Source organism: Neodiprion lecontei, chromosome 6 (genome assembly GCF_021901455.1).
Source record: "Neodiprion lecontei isolate iyNeoLeco1 chromosome 6, iyNeoLeco1.1, whole genome shotgun sequence".
NCBI classification, from domain to species: domain Eukaryota; kingdom Metazoa; phylum Arthropoda; class Insecta; order Hymenoptera; family Diprionidae; genus Neodiprion; species Neodiprion lecontei.
In genome coordinates this window covers 26,974,278-26,996,154 of record NC_060265.1, presented here as the reverse complement: position 1 = coordinate 26,996,154, position 21,877 = coordinate 26,974,278, and the positions used below count along the sequence as shown (strand labels likewise).

Here is a 21,877-nt window from a genome sequence, read left to right as displayed (position 1 = left end):
CGATGGAATCTCGGATCCGGCTAGCGGTGATTTGGAATTTTTGAAACTCGATCGTATCGTGTCGCAACTTTTGTGAAATACGAAACCGATGCACTAATTGTGTATACGACGTAAGTTCTACGGCACTTATAATACCGGCTACCGGCGGTGTTTCGTGCTATTTAAAACTATAGTCAGACTGTTGAAAAATTTCACCTTAAGCCGGACAATAAAAGCGAAGGAGCTGAGGGTGGTATATTATTAACCCGTGTAAGGTATAAACTCGTACCGTAAAGAAAGTACAGCGTTTTAACGTCGCGTGGACGAGAGGAACTCTGTTTCGTGGATGTGTGAAAATCGTTACGTATATCCCATACGGCGTAATACACAGGCAGTAATGAACGCTGAGTGGATCAGAGGTATACGTGAATGGTAATTGTCTGTACCCTAACGGACGGAGAGTAGTAAAATTGGGCATGTGTAATACTGTAACCATAAAGGCGTGTAATTTCGTGGAGTGCGTAACGCGTAAACCACAAATCAGAGAGAGGGAAGGGACCGGGACCAGGAAGAGTAAACCATACAGAGGACCTCCTTTCTCCCGCTCTGCAGAGCGTGTAGTATTTCCCGAGAGTGACCGTGAATTCAGAAACAAATCTACGACCGGTTCGGTTCGTCGTACTTTGGTGTATACCTATACGTAGGTAGGTACCTACGGTTCTCCTCGTCCTCCTCTGAATCCTCCTCCTTCTCTCGTAGTAAAACTCGAAATACGATCTCCCCCGACCGTTGATCGGCAACCGTTCTGTGCCGGCCTCTACCTGGAGGCTCGTGAAGTGGAAAGACCTCGTGCCAGGCCCTCGGTGGCCTCAGTAAACCGGTGTCGGCCTCCAGCCTCTCAACTAGCATCAAACCTTCTACTCCGGAGTGCATGGACGGTTCCTCTGGCTGGCGGCAGCGTTGCCAGGTCTTACGAGAAGGATCGGTCCGGATATATTCCTCGATTTTATCGTATTCCTTCGGGATTAGACCGATTTTTCAACAACAACGACCCACGGCTGGAGTCGTCTCTTCGATACTCGGGTTTCGATAGCGCGTTGGATCTGAAAAGACAATCGAGTCAATTGCTAGTTTGCATCATGTTAATAAGCACACCCGGTTACTGGTGTGTTGCAAGTTTGTTTGTATTGTGCTGTTGAAAGGTGCAGTGATAAAGTTTTCGCGCATTTATCATCGGCTGCGAAGGCAGGGAGGGAAAAGCTCTTGTTCCGGTTAGACATTTCCTTGTTGTTGTTGTTGTTTGTCACGCGTTCATTCCAATGGTCAAACGTCGCAATCTCCTGTCACTGTTACGCTCTATAAATCCACCTACCGAGTGAACGTACGCAGTGAAGCAGTTGCGATAATTGCAGTAAAGAAGATTGAAGATTTAACCTGGTGTAAAAACGAACAGGGATAGTAAAAAACGTGAAAACGGCTGTTGAATCCTATCACCAAAGCCAGGTACCTGCTCACTTACGCGAGCGAAAAGGTGGATACAAGAGGTACAGGTGTTGGTCGTTGCCTAGACTTACTACCTGTATTGGAAACTACTACAGGTGATTTTGTCGGGAGAGAAATATCATGGATGCTGTGTAGTAGACTCGTGGCGTGACTTACGCACTAAACCGCGTAACGCGCCAGTGGAATTCACGGCATGTTTTATTATCATCATTGGCGTGTAGAAAGGTGAGGCGTGGATTCGACGATATTCACGTTGATGGGAATTTCAGTTTTTCCCGAAGAATCTGTAGATAGACGTAACGGACTGACGAGAAGAATGGTGAAATATTGGAGTTAGCGTTGTGTGGTTGGAGCATGCAACTAGTTTTACGTCGGTTTTAACGAGAGAGTGAGAAACGCTGAACGTCGTTCAGTTTCTGCCAACGACTGGAGTCAGGAGGAAATTTAACGATTTCGTCCTTGTCGAGCAGCCGTACATTGAAATACAGCCAATTTCTCAATCGTCGAGCTCGATGAGCTCTCAATTTTCATAACCAAGGGGCGTTTAGGAGGTCGTAAAATTGAATAGCTCAGCGTGGTTCTTCACCGTGAGACGTGACGTGCAGCATTTTTGCCATGCCCTGTCGCGTTTGACAAACTTTCAGGATACACGTATCCGGGGATTATTTATCCAGATTAAACGGATGCAGTGAAGTGCTCCGGAGTTGATTGAGCTTCGAACGTAGCTAGTGAAATTGAAAAAGTATTACTTGATCACGTCGGGTGACGATATCCTCGTTGATATGGAACGGAATGACGGCAATAGCGGTGCTGGTGGTATTGAAAGGAACACCGGCAATCCATCGTTGAATTCAACGAGTCACTCGTCGCCACATCACAACAATACGACGAATTCTGGAATCCTCGACAGTCTAAATCAGGTACGCAAATTTCCACATACCCACAATAATTGGGAGCGGAGATATGTATTCGAAGTTTCACCCAAAGGATGGATACCCCTTCTTTCCGTAACACGATACTCGCATGCGTGCCAAAGACGAGTTTCTAAGGATTCGAGATAACGACACAACCACCTCGAAATCCTCGCGTGTTGTAGATAAGCCTTTATTTCGTTCCCCTTGGTATGTAGACATTGTTAATCGTTACGAACGCGATGCTTCAACACACGGACGATTCGGAGACCCGTCAGCATGCTCGCATTTTATCAATGTGCGTCAATTTCCACGCGTATGTGATCCTCCCTACGTACATACACGTATATACGTATATGTATAAATATGTATATGGAGTTTCCTGCGACGAGCGAGGACCTTACTTGCGAGAAGGAACCTGTGCAACGCAGAACCGACCCCAGGCTGCAGGATGCAGGCCGAATTCCACCGGTCTGAGTCACGAGTGGCGTCGTCTGTCGGTCCTTACGTCCCTCGGTTGGTTCTTTCGTCAGTGGAAAGGTCTTCGCCGTCTGCTATTTGTCTGCGTGCAGTGTCACCTTGCTAACAAATTTTTGAATTTTAACCTAACCGGTATTTCGGTGAAACCCTGAATCCAATTAACGCGGCTATTTTTTCTCTCTTCTCTTCCAAACTCGTTTTATCAATCTTCTTTTCTATGAAACATCCGCCGAAGCTGTTAATTCAAATTACCCGTGTATATGTGTATATATATATAAATTTTTTATTCATTTCGATAGTCGGAGATTTCGCTTACAACGATATATAAATCCCACGCTGTTAATGACTCATACACATACTTATGCGTACTTATATACCTGCACCATTGGCGATACTTTATTCATGCCGCGCAGTTTTACGCTGCTGCAATGTTAGTGCCGTTGCTGCTTGTGCTGCAGGTATACGGCAAACAAGTCAATTAATGCGCGAAGGACGATGTGGGTGCCGGTGCTTGTTCGTATACATATGTATAATATATAGGTATTCATCACCACACCGATACGTTAACGAATCTTTTTATAGTCGCGCTGATATATCCTCGAGTGATATTCCGGCTGAGGGTATATAATATGCATATGACTGTAAATCATTCGGATATTTCGACCTTTTAAAATAAAACACTATCATAAAAGGAGAGTTTTCATTACGTGTAATCTACTCGAACCGACAATAAGTGAACCCCTTATACCCTTTTCTATATACTCGCACGTATTGTATACACGGTAATTAATTTGGTTCCTGAAACGGAGATGAAATCGTAAATCCGAGAACCCGCCGGTTCTTCTTCGTCATTAGCCGAACGAGAAGAGAAGAGAAGGGAAGGGAAGGTGATTCAATTTTACGGGCAAGATGGTAAAGTCTCCCAGGAACACTAGGGTTGTAAAGACGAAAAAAACCTCTACGCTTATCGACGCCGTCTTACTTACGCCAGTGACGAAGAAGGACGTGTAGGTCTGATAGGTTCGAGCTATTTGAGGTGGAACTTTTCATCGGTGGAAGGACGAGGCACATATGCTTGGAGTGAGTGAGACGCGTCAGCAGCTATTTGTCACACACGTGCAGGTTCACTCTCTCCTCTCTCTTTCTCCGTCTCTCTCTCTCTCTCTCTCTCGAGCTGATTGCGCGCGTGGGTCATGTTCTTTTTGTGATATTCCATGCACGGTGCGGTGCATAATCGGTGAGGCTCTCTGCAGCATGTACAGTGAAGAGACGACAGCGCTTCAGGGGGTTTCGATGTGTCCTCCTCGAGGAATCGATGGAGCCTTACGGCACATCTCGACTTACCATAAGTCCGACTAACCAAGCGGCACCTCCGTACCAGTGCAGCATGGCGGCGATGGCGATCTAAGAAAGAAGAGAAAAGAAGAGAAAAGAAAATTCACTTGCAAGGTTTCGAAAGTAGAGTGACCTCAAGCTACGGTGGATACTTAGCTGCATTCCGCAACGATTTACTTGTCTCTCCCCCCTTCATCTTGTTCTTCTTTTTCTACAACTCTGGAAATCGTGTCGTAGCTTGCAGAAAATCTGATCATGCGTATTATGTTGAGTTCTTTCGTCAAACTGTCCGTCACCGTTCAGATTTTATTCATCTGGTCAAAGTTATTCTTCACCATCTATCCTTGTGTGAGGTTTAATTCAGTAACGTTATTGTAACTATACGTGTTCGATATAAATTTGAGAAATCGTAATAAATCAGAACATGCTGTTACTTTGATAATTTCACTTCTTAAAAGTAATTTTGAAATTGTCAAAAATAGCGATTAATTTCTTCTGTTCAATGTTTCGTTGCTAATATAAACCTCGTTTAATATTCCAATCTAAAATTCTTTACAACGCATGGGTTATATCACATAAAATAAAGTACCGGTACTGATATAATAAGCGTTTGCGGAAACCGTTCAGTAATTGTTTTGCCTATTAGATTTATCGTGCAACGCGCCTGGCAAGCAAGCAAGCAAGCAAGGCAGGCAGGCAGGCAGGCAGATCGGCTGCGCCCAGTTCCTTTTATCATCGAGATCGTTAAAATACTTTCAGCGTCTAATAATCTATGCATTTGCTAACCGGTGCAGGCTGTGCAAGTGTGGCTAGGCAAACGGGTTCAAAACTTGGGGTGTATTTTGGTCTCACATATTTTGAACGAAAATTGATTTACTCCGATTGGTATAATCACTGCGTTTACACTGTCAATATTCTATACATATAAATAAAAAAATTCTCTACTCTCTTCTCCCATGGCGAAAGAATGTCGGAGCTTTTTGCAAAACAAGTCAGTTCTTATCGCGTCAAAGGAATTTCACGTGTCTCTTCTTCTTTCAACGTGTATTGTTTCACGAACGAATTCGTCGTATGTATAACGATTTTTTCAACGGTGTATCGAAACGATTTATCATACGTTGTAACACGTTAAGCCGGGCGGTGTAATGTGTCACATAATATAATAATAATAATAATCATAATAATAATAATCTGTGTTTCCGCTACTCGAGATCTCTGTAGTATTCTGTAGTCGATTCTCGGCAGGTACATCAGACCGAATACTATTGTCGTTACAACAATAAGGCGATTCTTGGTTTCGTCTTACGTATTCAATCCCCGTTTCTGCAGCCGTTTACATGCATACATGTACGTACTTATAGGGGTACATTGAACCGAGAATGCGGTAGTTTGGCCTGACGTAACTCTGCTTCTGCAGCCGTTGTGTAAGGTGATATTGATTCGAAGATGAATTTATTTCTTTACCGTGTAAACAGTGATTGCAATGCGGAATACGAGATCTGCCGCATTTTTCTTAAATAAAGATATTAATGATGTGATTTTTTCAATTTTAAAACGCACAATCCAAATTACGAATTTAATCAGCAAGTGAGACCGATTTTTAATCTCTTATTACCATTTCCGAGTAAAAACAAAAATTTACCAAATCACTATTTGCGCGAACAGCGTGTGATAAGCACAAATTTGAACGTGGTAGGTGAATCTGGTTTTTCCTAGGCTGGTAACTGAATTTACCGATTCGATCGAGTATTACATACCGCTAGATCTAAGCAGCTGCAGCCGTTCTCACAGACTGCTTTTACCAACGCGACGCGTATTCTGCCGTAACAACCGATGTCCTCGATTCAGGCAAAGTACAGTCGGTAATGCAGACGTCTGTTTAACCCTGAGTAAACGTTTAAGGGTATACGTACACAGGGTGTCTAAGGCCTGAGAATACCTGTAAATTCTTAAATGTCGTGAAATGTCATGAAATTTTATTAACGAATCTGAAAATTTTTATTTTTTGGTCAATTAGTAACTCAGATTTCAGCAATATACGGAATATTGACACTATCTTACATATTTTTTTTTTTAATCTTGCATCCCTTGTAGGGACAGATCGATTCAAAGAAAGTAAGTGATTTCTTTTCTACCTACGTACGGAACATATTGTTATATTTATTGCATGTATTGCTTGGAAATATGCTTGTTTAGTTTTTGAAAAAACCTTAAATGTCGTGAAAAAATTTAGACGACCTGGTACAACGTGTACTTTTCGATTCTCTCGCAGCGTTTCGATGTATTTATAATATCGTTAATGTCATTATTACAACCTGTAATTTCTACCGGATGTAATCGACACCTCAGTTGCAACTTTCAACTAATCGCGTCAAATATTGTGTTCTTCGTATTAACACTCAGTTAGGATTAGCGCAAAATGGAGACTTGCAAAAACGTATCTCGAAATTTTCCCACGCACATTTCGCTCCGAGTACGTACGAGTGATTCATCGTTAAAACTTGTTCGACACGAATAATTTCAACGAATTTTTACTATCCTGAAATACAAACAATATAAGTCACCGCAGGAGAACGCGATAATTAAAAACGATTTGAATCAATTTGGCCAATTCCAAAACGATTGTTTGTACAAATACGAAGACGCCATGGAACACGCGTGGAAATTAACAGTACCAGCTTTTTTCACCCGGCTACCGAAATCGCCTTGTCGAAATTTGTTTTTCTTCTTTCCATTGACCGGCCGCCATTCTCCCGTGTTAAATTCTTCTCTGCTTCACGTTCCTCGGTATTTGGCGTCGACAAGCTCCGTTCTTCGGCTGCCTTACTTTTAAAGCATGACCTCACAACGGCCTTGTCTCCTTGGTCGATCCCCTCCACTGTACTTCTTTCAGTGCCCGTTCACTTTGCTTTCGAACGCATCTCATCTTTCGTACTTACCACGCGTTTTCAGTACACCGTTTCTCGTTTTACACGCTAGTGTCCGTGTGCCAATTGCTGAAGCACGGATTCCGTGTCCGACGAACTCAATGTGCGCTTGTAAAAAATCTGCGTTAAAAAAAAAGGGGGAAGGGGTGGGGTTACATTTTACAAAATGAAAACGTAGGCAGAATCCAGGAGTTGGATTAACGACCGGATCAATTTCAGGGGGATATAACTCGAATTAAAGAGTCACGTGGCACCCGGTCTTGATTTCATTTCTCACCTCACGACGGAACTTGTCGAGCAATGCACGCGTTGCGTTGAAGATTCTTGACCGGGATATTACGCAAATGCTCCGACTACCTGGAGTCACTAGACTCACCATTTTGCCTATCTCCATACGATCGCTCGATGTCGTGACTCGTTGCTTATGGGAGGCGTTCGTTGCGTTGCACGAACTCGTGGATTCGCCATTGAAGCACAATAGGCGTGCAATTTCACGTGGGAAACTCGCTGACTTTCGTCAAAGTCCGTTTCCACCGGTACTAACGTTGACTAAAATGCCACATCACCACTCACTTACGCTCCATTTATTTTCACCACGAAACTCGACAAGCTTCGTATTATAAGGATAACCGAATGCTCGTTGGAGTCGAGGAATTCACCTGTTTTCCAACACCCATACACTCGCCTGCATCGATGGTGGAGGTGCACTTCCCACGTGTGCATGTTCGATCCTTGATAACGTGACATTCCTTACACCCACCTTTGCGACTCGTGCCTACCCACGTTCGTTTTTTTTTTTATACCTCGCTTCCGATGTGACGAAAATAGTACTTATTGCGGAGCACGCATTGTCGGGATGTCTGAGCACCGACGGTAATTATCCGTAATTAATTACCGTTTCACGCATGATTGTTGTCCCCATGCATCGGGACATTCCGACCACAATGACTATGAAAACTTCCTTGAATTATACGCGATTCAAATTTACGATCTCGTCGCATTCAGAGTGCGTATCCTACGTAATGTACCGATTTTTAAATGCTTGTCATTTACAGACGCAGAGTTCCGTATCGCGTCCGGTCGTTTTTTTCCACAAACCTATGCTATTATTCTTGAATGATATACCTGCGCGAGCAACTTCCATGCAGTTCGTTACACAACTCCGTGGTACATTTTGTATTAAGCAGGCTTCTGAAGTTGGGAATTGATCGATCGAATCATTTCCTCTGTATCGATTCAGTAAACAATTGTTCGCTTCTTTTTTTTGTTTCAGGTAAGTCGTGAAAATAATTCAACAATCATATCATCTCATCGATTAAAAACGACCTAATCGTTCGTTGTACTTCATCCTGGTAAGTTGACGGGCAGATATACTCAACGACCGTGAATTATTTTGTATCGTATGATTGCTGACAAATGTTGTTGGGTTGGAGTTCGTATACGATTGGAGTTGATTGCATGCGATAAAAGATTATATTTTATAGCGTATAAACTACGAGAGGAGACGAACTGACATAAGTGCCTTTGATGTCACTTTGCAATCACGTACCTACTTCTGCCTATCGCGACGAGTTCAATCGTATGAGCGCATAATACCTCTTATTTAGCTTAATCCGGCTTTTTGCTGCTCTCTCTCTTGTGAAGCAAAGTTGTCAGATTATTTCATATTCAATAACGCTAACGATTTGGAAGTTTGATGATTGGACAAAATAAAAAATAAAAAAAACATCACCATTGTCGCTACATCTTCACGCCAAAGATGTGACGTGGCGCTGAACAGTATCGAAGTATAACCGAAGGTACTTCGATTGCGTTTTATTCTGTTCAAATCAGTTAATTGTCAGACAACAGTTTGAGCTGTGGCACTGGTCAATTTTATTTTCCCGACCTGATTTTATATTTAAACAGTTGAAACGTGACGAACCGCACCCCGAGCAAACGTGCCAACATTTCATCGGACATGAATGTACAAATATGATTCGTTGACGACTCGATTACCTACCCAGAGAGTATAACCTAAACGTGTCGTCGAGAGTAATCGATTAAAGAACTTCGTCGCGTCTCATCGTTTCGCTCTGCGAGATTCAGTCCGAGGCTTTCAAAGGTGACGACAACGCGTGTCATCGATATTCAACTGACATACCATTAAAAGACATCGTTCGCTCGGTCGTTCATCCGGTTGCGAAACGCCTTTCTAGCAATACATCCATACCTCATCTCATCAAGGAGGTTTTTCTTCTGCTCCGATTTACACGCAAATTTATACATCCTTTTTGTTTAAATTCTATCTCGGAAACGGAAAATAAAAATATTCATGTGTGATCGGCTCGGTAAAATTAATTTCAAGTATTTCAAATGTCAGAGGAGCTTGAACTTCGAGAATTAATAACTGAATGAATTTTTCATGCGGAGCAAAAACAAAAATAAAAATAAAAATCTGGTATAACAGACACCGCGTGGTATAACATCGTATACGGAATTGGGAACAGCTAGTTGTAGTATGGTATTTGACATCGTGTAATGTTTAATATTCGTATGCTCTGTTATGTTGACATACCTGCACGTAACACCTGCTGAAAAGAAAAGAGGAAGAAAAAAAAAATGAAAGAAACGTAAGGCAGAATGGCGGTAGTGGAATTTCTTTAGCGATGTTTATTCTCGGTTGGTTTTTAGGCATGCATACATCCATATATCTACGGTATTTCCAATTGAACGCGCTGCAGGATGTTTACACGGTGTCGTCCCGAGAGCATTTACTTTCTATAATCATGCATGCCTACCGTACATGCACGTCTCTCCCTTTAAAGATACTCGTATTTTTACTCCAAAACGAAGAAGAAGAAGAATTTTCAAATAATCAACAATGAAAGAGAATAAAAATGTACACGTAGTAAGAACACTAAAAACCAAATTGCATAGTAATTGAAGTAGAACTGAATTAATTGGACGATTAAACGAAATGAATTACCCTCTTAACGTATCGAACGAAGACGTTATAAAGATGCAGCAGCAGCAGCGGCAGCAAAGAGCAAGAAAAAGGGTGGGAAACGCATGGGTAGAAAGCCAGCGATAGGTAATCTTTGTGGTGGCAACGTAGAATTAAGTAGCATCCATCGTTACGCGGCTCGCTACGTACCGACACAACCAACTCCGAGTTCATGCAGCAATCTTCTTCCAACGTAGGTACATACAAAGATTGTAGAAGAAGGGCATCGTGAACAACACCCGGTGGCGGATGATCAGGCTATACGGAAAACTTATAGGTGCTCGTCGTGCTCACCTCTAGTTACGTACCTACCTACCAACAGGAGTCTGGCAGTCCTACGTGTGCGTTGGATAATAGATGTGTAAAACCCAGTGATGCACATGCGGTAGCGGCAACTACGTACACACCTACCTATCATTGACAAACTGTGAGAACCAGGATTACAGAGTAGAGATGTACACACGTACACCAGGTATCTGAGATCTGCGGATAAACGAGCCAGGAATTTGATAAACTTCTTGTTTTCCCTCGTGTACACAGTTCGTGAAATCACTTATGGTATTTTCCCGTAAGACTCGTCCGTTCATGGCTTCATCAGCAGCTCTCACATTTTTCGATTCAGACCACCACGCAGCTGCGGGAGTTTCGAGAGCTTTTCAATTCGAGGTGTTCGCATTCCGATACACCGAGTGTACTTGTCTGTACTGTTAATGGCCCATGGGAGTGGAGGAACATCTGGGTGAAGTGCGGCACTGTACTGTGTATACTCGTGCACGGTGACAAGTAAGGTAGTTTCACTGCAGGTGAAGCTTCTTTACGTTGTCAAACGGAGATGGATCTCTGTGTTGTACAACTCGTGCGTAATTCAAGTCTGGACGAGTTGTCCTGGGGAGTTTTGATGTCGGATTACCCGGGCCGGCAGTTGATCGACCTGATACGTTAACATCGCAAGATCCATATTAGTCTCTCTTCGGCGGGAATGCGGAAAAGAAACGCAGTCCTCTACAGGAGGTGCGGTTATTTTTTGTTAATTTGCATTGGGATCAGATTTGTGATTTAAAAAACATTTTTTTTTTTTATCTACCTAGCACTTCAATTGACGGTATAATTTTTTCGCCCACACGACTACTTGAATACTACTTGGCATTGCGGTGAACTTTATCATACTGAAATTATTCAATCAATGCAAAAATACCAAAATGGTGCTATGGTTCGAAAACGGCGAGAGAGGCAAACTTTTTAACGGATTGCGGTGAATTTCCGTTTGGAAAAAAATCGCGAGTAACCTGAGGCGCGGAGGGAATGTATTCTTCTTCTCTTTCTTTCCTCGTATGTTTTTTCTCTCGAACCTTTTTCAAAACTGTCCCGCATCGTTCCGAGCCGTAAACCGAGGATAGGCTTGGAAGCTGGTTAGTATCGGCCCCGTCCGGTCGTGCCCCATCTTGGTCCCTCGGTGTGTGTGTCCATGTAAGTTGTATGTACACAGATGCCGAAGGTGTACAAACGGTGCAGACATAAATCAAAACTTAATTATCACAAAACCATTCCGAGCGGCGAGTGTATGAAGGTGTACCATACCGATCCATCTCTATATACGTAAAGTTGCAATGGCGGCGACGAAGTCTCGCTGCAATATAACAACGACTGATAACTGTTCGGGTTAATGGAAGCTGAGCCTGTCCATCCACCAGTGATCGTTGCTACCTGCACGCTCGGAGAGTCAATCAACGTGTGTCCTCGCCTTCCACGCGTCGTGAAAAAGAGAAAAGAGTAGACCAGGTATATCCTTTTGTATTTATTTTCGTCGAACCTGCAGACGATTCCGGCATCTCGTATCTACCGGTCATCGAATCGAAAGCTCGTGCGGACTCACCGCGTATGCGTTTCGCATTTGCCATGTTGATCTAAATAATTTAACTTCTCAGCATGGCAGTGACTGTAAGGATTGAACTCGGTGAGTCCGTGTTCCAAGCGCACCTTGTGCACATACGCATTCACTCTGCCGCTCACTTCATCGTAACTATGACATACCGGCTACACGTAATTCATAATTGACCGGCCGCAGGTGTAATTTGTCTGGTATTTATAACCCGGCAAAACGTAACCGAACTGTCGCAATAATTAGCGCCATGGTGTAGCAGATTATAATGATATCGTACGTGCACGTGACGTATGCTGCGAGTTTTCGCCCTGAGAAAAATTTCATTCGTTGTAGTAGCTAGAAAAATTGAGTAAAACAGGTATCGTTAAAAAAACCGATTTGAATATCGTAGAACTGTATTTTTCGATTGTGGTAAAAAATGAAAACAGTTGAGGATTGAGCGGTAACCGGAACTAAAAATTTCTCTCAATTTTATTCGGTTTTATTTTGCTTTTTGTCATCTGTTCACGGGCGTTGGAATTCGATGAGCTTGAAATTTTTTTTTTTATTTTTCACCTATTTCACGAACTTTACGAACCAACCGATATTTAACGGCTATAAACCTTTCGACCACTTGACCGGATGAAGGCGAAGGCTATAAGTTTGTCCGGACATTAGATTTCCGATGGTAAATCGAGATTGAACTCGCGTGCGTGTTGACTTCCGGTTCAAGCGTCTATTTCCTATTGCGTATGTATATTCATTGGAATTCTTGTTTACGGAGAATCACAATTTTTGGTACCGGTTGTACAATTTCACCTTTAAATTGGCATTAAATATGTACAAAGAAAGCACTTTTGTGTTATCCACATGATTTTTCGAAGCTAGAAAAGCTTCTTCATACTCGCATATTAATCTTCTTTACAATTTATACGAGCTTTCACGTCGCTCTCTAAGAGTTTCGAAGACGGCGTAAAGACGTCGTGCACTATGTCTTTCTCAAAAGAACATGAAAACATACTTTGCAGTCATATTACCTACAGAGCCGCCTGATAGTTATACGAAACTGTTTTAAACTGGCGCTTCTACTAATAATTCAAATCTTTATCTCCCAAGCTCATGGTTCATAATAATATGGTCTCTGTACGTTCCTTACTCCGCGATATTCGAAATTCGACCGATCAACTTTTAGCGAAACGCGTATAACTGCGATGGCAAACTTGATTCGCCAACTTTTTCTTCTCCTTTTTTTTTTTTGCCCCCCTCTTCTTTTTTTCTCGGTATTATTACATCAGGAATGCGTAGGTGCGGCAGTCTCGTCGCGGCGACCGGAAGCTGATAAAGCCTCACCTCGTCCGAATTCGTTCAGGTTTTATTTTTCCTGACCACTGACTGATACCTGTCGCCATTACTACGTATACCTACCATATCCATAAGTGGCAGCGAAAACGCCTGTAGGTTGCGTATAGGAGTAAATGAAATAAGATATTGATACGTAAAGAAACAAAGAAAGGAAGCAAGCGGGAAAGAATGAAAGTTAAAAAAAAAAAAAAAAATCGTATTATAATAACAACGGTTAAATTGCAGGAAATCCTATTCTGCATATTACAAATATTCCGCAAACCGATAACGCGCCGCTGTGGCGATTATACATGTGTGTATATGCTTGAGGAATCGTTGCGGAACCTGCATCACGGGTTACAGGTTCATTATATGTGTACACGTGTATAGATATATGTATACATGATACGTATGCGTTTAAAGAAATTCCGATCGTCACCGGAGATAAACTCGGTATATTAACATATCATGAGACCATCTCTTCTGATCCCGCGAAGACCGCAGTTTAGGACCTGGATATATTTCACCGTTCGGATAGGATTTTAATTTAATTTTGATATGGACTGGGAACTGGAAAGCCATCCACGAATTACAGACCGTTGGCCAATGGTGAAATTCAGCAATGGCACGATAACGGCATCCGGAATCGAGGAAATACCAGGCCAAGATAGAACACTTGGTACCCAAACTGTGCCGTATCTCGGACCGGTGTGCAGGTACCTACTATCGCATAAAATTCGGAAATGGGTAGACAAATGACGCAGCGTCTTTGGCCGCAACGCACAACGCGGCTTTCATTGCGGTCATGAAAACTCGTGACGACGGTGAACTCTCACGTCATTCGCAAATCTGTTCACGTACCGGCTATTTACATGTCGGTGTACTCCTTACACCACCTACGGCACACGCGTTCATTCGTTAGCTCGTCTTTAAGCCCAAAGTGAAAGACCACGCGTGTAGGACTGTCAAGACCCTAAGACGGGCTTAACAGGCTAGCTCATCTATCCTCCGAGGAATACCAATTCGAGGAATGGGTGTAATAAGGTGCAGCGCTACCTCGGTATGTTCAACTTGTGGTATTTTTGTCCTTCTCTCGCTTTCTTTCTTTCTTTCTTTCTTGCTTCATGGCTCAGCGACAACTCCTTTCAACGAATCACAGCATAAATGCATCGTGGGATTCCGGAAACGAAGCTCAAGTGATAGGAAACGTTGTGCCTCGTTATTATACAGTATTGTGTAATCGTAATATTTCTCAATGAGATCGAATGTTCTATCGTATTATAATTTTTGCAAACTTTGAAAACACGTCGCAAGCGATTGCGTCGATATTGGACCGATCATATATTGATGGTTGTACGGTGTCTCGAATCATGAGAGGGTGAAATTTATTCACCGTTTGTACGACTTGCAAGTTTTCAATTTTTACGGCCACCCTGACATTTTCACTGTCATTTGACGTTTGCCAACGCCCATTTACGCCAGCTGCGAAGATGTTGAAGATGCACGCGCAAACGAGGATTCCTGCGGAGTCACATCGCCTGTAGGCAACTAACCGATTGTAATTTTGTAACATGTATGTTACGTACAGTTTGAAAGATTTGGTGAAATTCCCGCCCACGCTCCATTGTCTTCTTGTTCTTATATTATTCTTCTTCTGAACTCTCGAGCCTTGTGACTCAGTGCCAACTGTCAAGGACCGAGAGACGCGTTACATCGTTGAAATCTAGCCAACGATCGATCTCTCGCCTTTTACCATGTATATAACATAAAATACACGCGGTGCGCAAAATTGTATAACTTATATGATACAACCATCACCGGAATGTTTGCGCAATTTTTCTTTTTCTTTCTTTCTTATACCGAATATGATAATCGGTCGTTTATAAACGAAGATTCCAGCCTCTTTAGCAACACTAGCCGCTGTTTATGGTGCGACAACTTGTGCAAGTTACTTATTATACATATACCGAAAAAAAAAATTAACCTTTTCCGGTATTTATGAAATTGTACTACATTTCGTTTAAATAAAATTGCCGTTCTTACTTCAACAACTATCCTGCCAAACAGTCAACTCGTGGTTTTTCTCTCTATTTCTAGTGCATTTTTGCAAACACGTATTATTCTTACCCGGAAACGAGCCGAAGGCTATCGAATTTCTATTCGAATAAACGCTAACGTAGCTCGTCAGTGATTTGCAGCTTTTTAAAAATCGGTCAACCGTGCCGTTTGTACTTGAGAATCGAATCGAATCGAAACGGAGACCCGGAGTGCAAGAGGAGTCCTCATCTACTCGACACGCGTTGTCTGACCAGGGTACCGCCTGTCGGTCGTTTCTACTTCCCAGTAGTCTCAGTCTCTCTCGAGCCACCGAAGCGAACGGTTCGGTATCGCGGGCTCCTTATTCCCGGCGCCACGTGCTTGATGACAAAAAAAAAGTGACGTTAAGTGGTTAAAAAATTTCATGCAAAACATCCTCATTGATTTTCTTTGCGATGGTAAAAATTGGACAACATTTTTTTTATATTTTTTTTTTTCAAACAACAAACAAATGAGTTAAATTGAGAAGTTAAATAAAAAAATGTAAATTACGAAAAGAAAAATTGTGCGAGTTGTTAAATCCCTGCGCTGTGAAAAGTAAAGTTTCGGTTGGGTGATAAGGTAATTTATTATCCACGCGTAAACTACCCGCGGCTTTACACTGCAAAACTTTATTCAATCTGTTTAGCTCGTTGGTATTGATTATCGTTTCCTGGTCGTAAAACGCTCGCGTTATTACGTAAAATTATAACGCGGCGTGTACATATAATAACTGTTGTACATATATAGGTACGTAATGTATACAAAATTTGCAAAAGCGTGACAGAAGGAAATTGTTTCCGGTATATGTACAGTTTTAACGGAGGTATGATTCACGGCAGCAGACGGAACCCCCCCCCCCTTGCAGTATTATTGCATCATGCTGATGAAAAAATGACCTTTGCTTACGCGATTGTTTGTTGCAATTGAAACATCGTTTATTGAGAGGGCAATTTTTTTCTGGATCATAAATTCTTATCAGTTATTTATAGTATTTGTCAGTGGAAAGATTTTTCCCTTCATTCAAGCTGTGTGGTTAGAAAAAATTTTGCCAAATTAAAGGGTGAGGAAATTATGCGACAGCTTCTTTGCTTGTTTGTTATTCTTTAACTGAATTCGTACGGTAGGGGTAAAATATTGCTGAATCTTTCGCGAAATTCTTGATGCTCCTCGTGCAGAATATCGTTTTTGGCATCGTTTATGTACGTGACGATTTTCTCTACTTTTATCCTTTCATCCCTTGCTTGCTTCCTTATCTTATTCGAGTTTATTTTTGCTGCTGTGCATCGACGGATATTTGTTTTTTCGAAGATCTTTACGTATGTATAATAATAACGAAGGTGTGTGAAACGTGATTGTCTAAATTGACGGTTGACGGGATCGGAAGATTTGTGAAAACTGGAAAATTAACTGACGAATATTTCTCTAATTGTATGAACGTAAAGAAAAAATTGATGAATGTTAGATACTTATTTAACGGTATTTATAATTCATGCACGCGTTATTATAATACTAATGCTACTGCGTTTTTGATTATACGAACAACCTACGCGTAACCTCCGAGCTAGGCATAATTTCTCTTCGACCCGAAAGCGTCTGCATATTTTCAAATTAACTTTTACAACGCGACAAGTTTAAAGAGGATGATCGTTAATTAAAAGTTAAATATGACAGCGATCAATCTCACGGATGATTGTCTACAGCGACTGTATATCCTAGGTATAAACACGCGTGTGTTTGTATAATATAATAACTTTTCAGTAAACAAAAATCATCGTGGGTGTCGAGTGAATGCCGAAAGAGTCATTCACAGCTTTATTACACCAGTGAGAATTATGCTAATGGGAAATCTTGTGATATTTAGAATGGGCCGTGTAGGCGTCTGGCTCATCCACGATCCATCCATCATCGGTCCTCCTCTTTTTCACCATATCAATTCGCTTGGCACACGCCGGCCGTTGCGATTTCACCTGGCTTCGTTTTGTACCCTCATCATGGCTGTTATCCTATTTCAGTTCTCGAACAACTGTTGTGCGACTTTTCCTCTCCTTCTTCTTTTTTTCATCTTCGTATCTCGGTATCCATTTCTTTTTTTCTCGCCGTCCGAACCAACGGTTTCGCCCATAGATTGTTACGCGCGACTTGTATCGTTACGCTGCGCTACATTATCAATTAACTTCTATTCCTTAATTATTCATTCGCTAGAAAGAGAAAGAGTCAGACGTACGAAGAGAACGTTGAGTTAATTATATACTTGTATAATGCGTGTATCTCGTATGCTCCGCATTCATCGACCTCCGGCTCGCAACACTCAGACTCAGTCGCCGCTTACACAATAAATTAATTATATGGCGCCACCGGTTTGACGGATTCTCTTTATACGTCCACATATCTATAACATACAGGAAATTCTGAACCTTGTGTGGTATTTAGGTTAAAAAAATCGCCGCTGGGGTTGGAAAATTATTCACGGCGAGTTAAAAAACGAAAACAAAAGCGTTTTAATTCGTGGGAGAGCTGTTAAATCGAAGAAATTCAGCCGATTTTTAAACAATCTGAAATGTCTTATGATCGTAACGTGTATTTCAAAAGATTTTACGGTATTGTTTAGCGATAGGAGAAAAACTCTCGATTTAGAGAAGGTAAAAATCGTTCTTCTCCATCTTCTTGCTATTCTCTTCCCTTTTTTTTTCCCATTGCTTGTGTTTATTATTATCGATATTTTTCAAATGTTATAAATCGCGGCTCGACCGATGGAGTGTCGAATTTATTTGGCGTCAATCTTTGCCCTGCGGGTGGCATTGCTCAATTAATGAGCTAGGATTAACGGAGATCAGCATGAATCAGGCGCGGGCGGCCCACGAATTTTTCGAATGCTCGAGGGCTTCGCAGCCTTCGAAAGTTTTATACAATATACAAGAGAGGCGCGTAGGTATAACAGATACGCGTTGTAAATATTATCAGCTTCTCTCACCTGCAACAGAAGTTATGAACAACATTTTTTATCCCTCTCGTTTCTGATATTACACCTACGCGTAGGTGGCAGGCAGACCTTTTATACCCGCAGGTATTGCACACGATCAGGCATGGCTGCGCGACCTTCTTTGAAGGTTGTTCTAACGCGCGATTATAGTAACAAATATACACGATGCATAACGAATTGACATGAATTTTCACGCATGGATATCTTTTCAATTGATTGTACAAATCTCCGGCTACTTATGATAAAATATTATTATTTCACTCTGCGACGTAATTAACACCCACTAATATGCCAATTAGTCGGATCAATAGTTACTGTAAATCACTCAAGGCCGTTTTTTTTTTTTTTTTTATCGTGGCAACAAATTAATCCCATCATAAACTTGGATAAAATATTATACGTTACGCGTTATAATACGAGTTTTCTCCATGCCCTGCATAAGCCTTATTTGGATGTACCTAATGGTCATTTTTTTTTTCTCCCATCACTGATTAATTGCTTAAAGATAATTAATCATCTTTGATCACATCATTTGGTTCGAAATTTTTTTCAATATTCCCACGATCTTTCAGTTCAAATTGAGAGGAAGTATAATCTTGGGTTGCGGTACGATTTTCTTTACATCGACCCTACATTTCTTACGCAGTACATGAGGTGGAAAGAATTTTTCTTCAAGAATGATATTCTTTCTCATTAAACTTCAACCGAATATCACTGCGTTTAAGTATAGGTAATTTGCATCGCGCCACGATTTGTCTGAAACTGTTGGAAAGTTGTGGCGCCGTCGTTTGCTTTTTACCTATATATATATGTATATATATACACGTATATATTTATAAATAATTATGAATAGAAAATTGGCTAGAAGAGTTATGATCGCGTACCGCGTAGACACAGCTGTGTACGTAAATTTTAATAAGATGCGGTTAATTAACCCGCGTCCTTTTATGCTTTTATTCTATTTCAGAGACGTTTAGTTTTGCATTAATATAATTCTTCCTAGTGACTGTACGATAATATATTACTAGTTTAAAGTACACTGAGTATTTGATAATAACGGGTGAAATATGAGACGGAAAAAAATGGCAATAACGATTCCTCTTGATATTGCCGCTGCAGAATGTTTGCACGAACAACGTTATTAAAGACTCGGACAGCGCGCGTTTATGTCATAATAATAACAACAATAACGATGCCGATCGTCCTCATCACGTCACTTTTTACACAACGCATTTGTTGGCCTATTTTTAATGAACGTAATCAGCCTTAATTGGTCGGAGTTAAATAAATTGCTCGATCATTGTGCCAATGAAACGTGCTGCAAACCGGCGCGGATAAGAGAAGCGCAGCTTTGAGATGCTGCGTCGAGACTTTGCACTTGGCCGGCTTGGCGCCTATTTCGTTGCATCTTCTTCTTCTTCTTCCGTTTGTCTGTTTCTCCATCTGTCGGTCATTCGTCTGTCTGCCCTGCAGAAGACCCTCTTTATCAATTTCTTTATGCTTACACCAGACGTTGCTCAATTCCCGTCTCGCTTGACTCATCCGATTAAAATTCTTGCAATTTGCTCATCGTTGTCGTTATTAGGTGCTTAGGCAACGGTACAATTAACCAATCCCACTCGAGTGATTAACTGGAAAAATTTCACAGCTTGAATCGAGTTGGAAAGTTTCTCCAAGTGAAAATTCATTTCCGTTGTTTCGTTCGATTCTGATACAGTGCGTCATAAATTATCTAGTGTTCCTATCGATGGTTTTCAACGCCATAAAAATTCTTCAGTAACTTGGTTCTTTTTCTAGGTATACTAAATACACATACGTGTGTGTGTGTGTGTGTAGGAATTACTGCAATACCACAGAGGGCACGGTCAAGTTTAAATCGTTTAAACTTTTCGACGGTGCTGCTAATTCTACCGAGAATTTAATTGTACCGTAACGTTGTGCACTCAAATGAACTGGCCGCACTCTTCCGATAGTCGTGCTATTTTAACGACCGCGCGAGGAGTGGGTATTTAATTGAATTGTGCAAAATCGTGATATTTATAAATATTAAAAAAAAAAAAAAAAAACAAACAGTTACAAATAACTTGGAACCAAATAAGTTGATCGTTATTCGTCAAACCAAGAAGTGATTAACATGTGACCTGATCTGGAACCGATTCATTCGTCATCCCGTTCATCTGTTCGTTTTGCGTAAATATTGTCATGCGGATCGACTACAACGAAGTTGCCCAGAAAGAATATTTGGTAAGAATAAATATTGTAAAACATTTTGATTTTTTCCTCCGCTTATCATACTGCCTTCATAATTAAGGATGTTGAAGCCGTGTGATTGTTTTTTAAATATTTATACCTCGATTCAATTAATTCTCACGATGATTAACAGAAAATGAATAATTGAATTTAACGTTTACACACGGCTTTCGATTACCATTTTGCAACGATGTTCGTTAACTACTAATATCGTTAATTACCACTGTCATTAATAATCGGCAGTTCGGTATCATCGTCAGGTTCGTCGATGTTCTTCTTTTTCTTCTCTTCCATTTTTCAATCAAATAATATCACAAATTTCCAACGCTGTGCGGCTCGCAGCGTGATCAGTAGTGCGCTTCCTCTCGTATATTGATGTATAATCCATTCAATTAATGGTAATATTAACTGAAGTCAACAACAGTTATCATCGATTATCCGTTGATGCGTTCAGGCATATAGTTATTACTACAGGGAACAGGACCACCTGTTGGTTCACCTTGCATTACGCTTCGCTGAACTTTCTTCTATCTCTGTGTAACGTTTTATGTGCCTGTAATACTCGGGCATATAATAAATAGATTTAACGAACTAACGCGCGTTACTACTCGAATTTATGTTGTGCGAAACGTTTAGCCACGTGCAAGAAATTGCTTGCACTCTTATGGTGTACACAACTTATTAACCAACCTCAATCGACTTTTTACGTTCTCGTTGTACATCTTTTTTTTGTTTTTTTTTTTTCCCCCTTCACACGGTTTGTCTGCGTACCGTTGTCTTATCGCCTCGTTTTTTGTTCGACGAATATTCTAATCACCATCCTCGATACTCTGTTATGTAACCATTTGTAGTACACATGTATCTTCGCGTTTTAATTAGCGTTTAATTAGTAGTATATAATAACAGTTAACGAGGATGTTTTAAATTGCGTTACTCGTTAAAGGTTTCGTTATTTCTCTGTATGCCGTATAATCTTGTATGTGATATTTTTCCAATTTTTGTTTTCTCTCTCTCTTTCTCTCTCCTGATCCTCTCCTGGTTTTTGCGCATCGGCACGGAAAAAAAAAAATGTTCACACCTTCGACGAAATTCGGTTTAACGTTCACTTTTCGTCAACCTCTCAATTCGAGTGCCGACGAACGAGTAATTAGATTCTTGAGATGAACTACGATTGTAACGTGAACGTGTATATTTTTTAGCCGTATTATACCGCCTACACAAATTACTTGCTAAATCCCACTCGAA

At 41.2% G+C, this 21,877-nt stretch overlaps 1 protein-coding gene across 10 annotated transcripts in view; it reads left to right on the top strand.

Annotated features, from left to right (window-relative positions):
• Positions 1–21,877, top strand: part of LOC107225225 (tight junction protein ZO-1) — a 75,012-nt gene that overhangs the window by 29,603 nt on the left and 23,532 nt on the right. The window contains exons 1-2 of one of the 10 annotated variants that reach the window (XM_015665621.2): positions 15,680–15,981; positions 20,180–20,626. The exons of 8 other annotated variants lie outside the window; for them this stretch is intronic. In XM_015665621.2, coding sequence (XP_015521107.1) covers positions 20,585–20,626 — 42 coding nt within the window. In that variant the 5' untranslated portion in view covers positions 15,680–15,981; positions 20,180–20,584. Of the gene's footprint in view, positions 1–982; positions 2,403–15,679; positions 15,982–20,179; positions 20,627–21,877 lie in introns of those variants that run through there. One more of the 10 variants, XM_015665620.2, reaches the window with a different exon arrangement.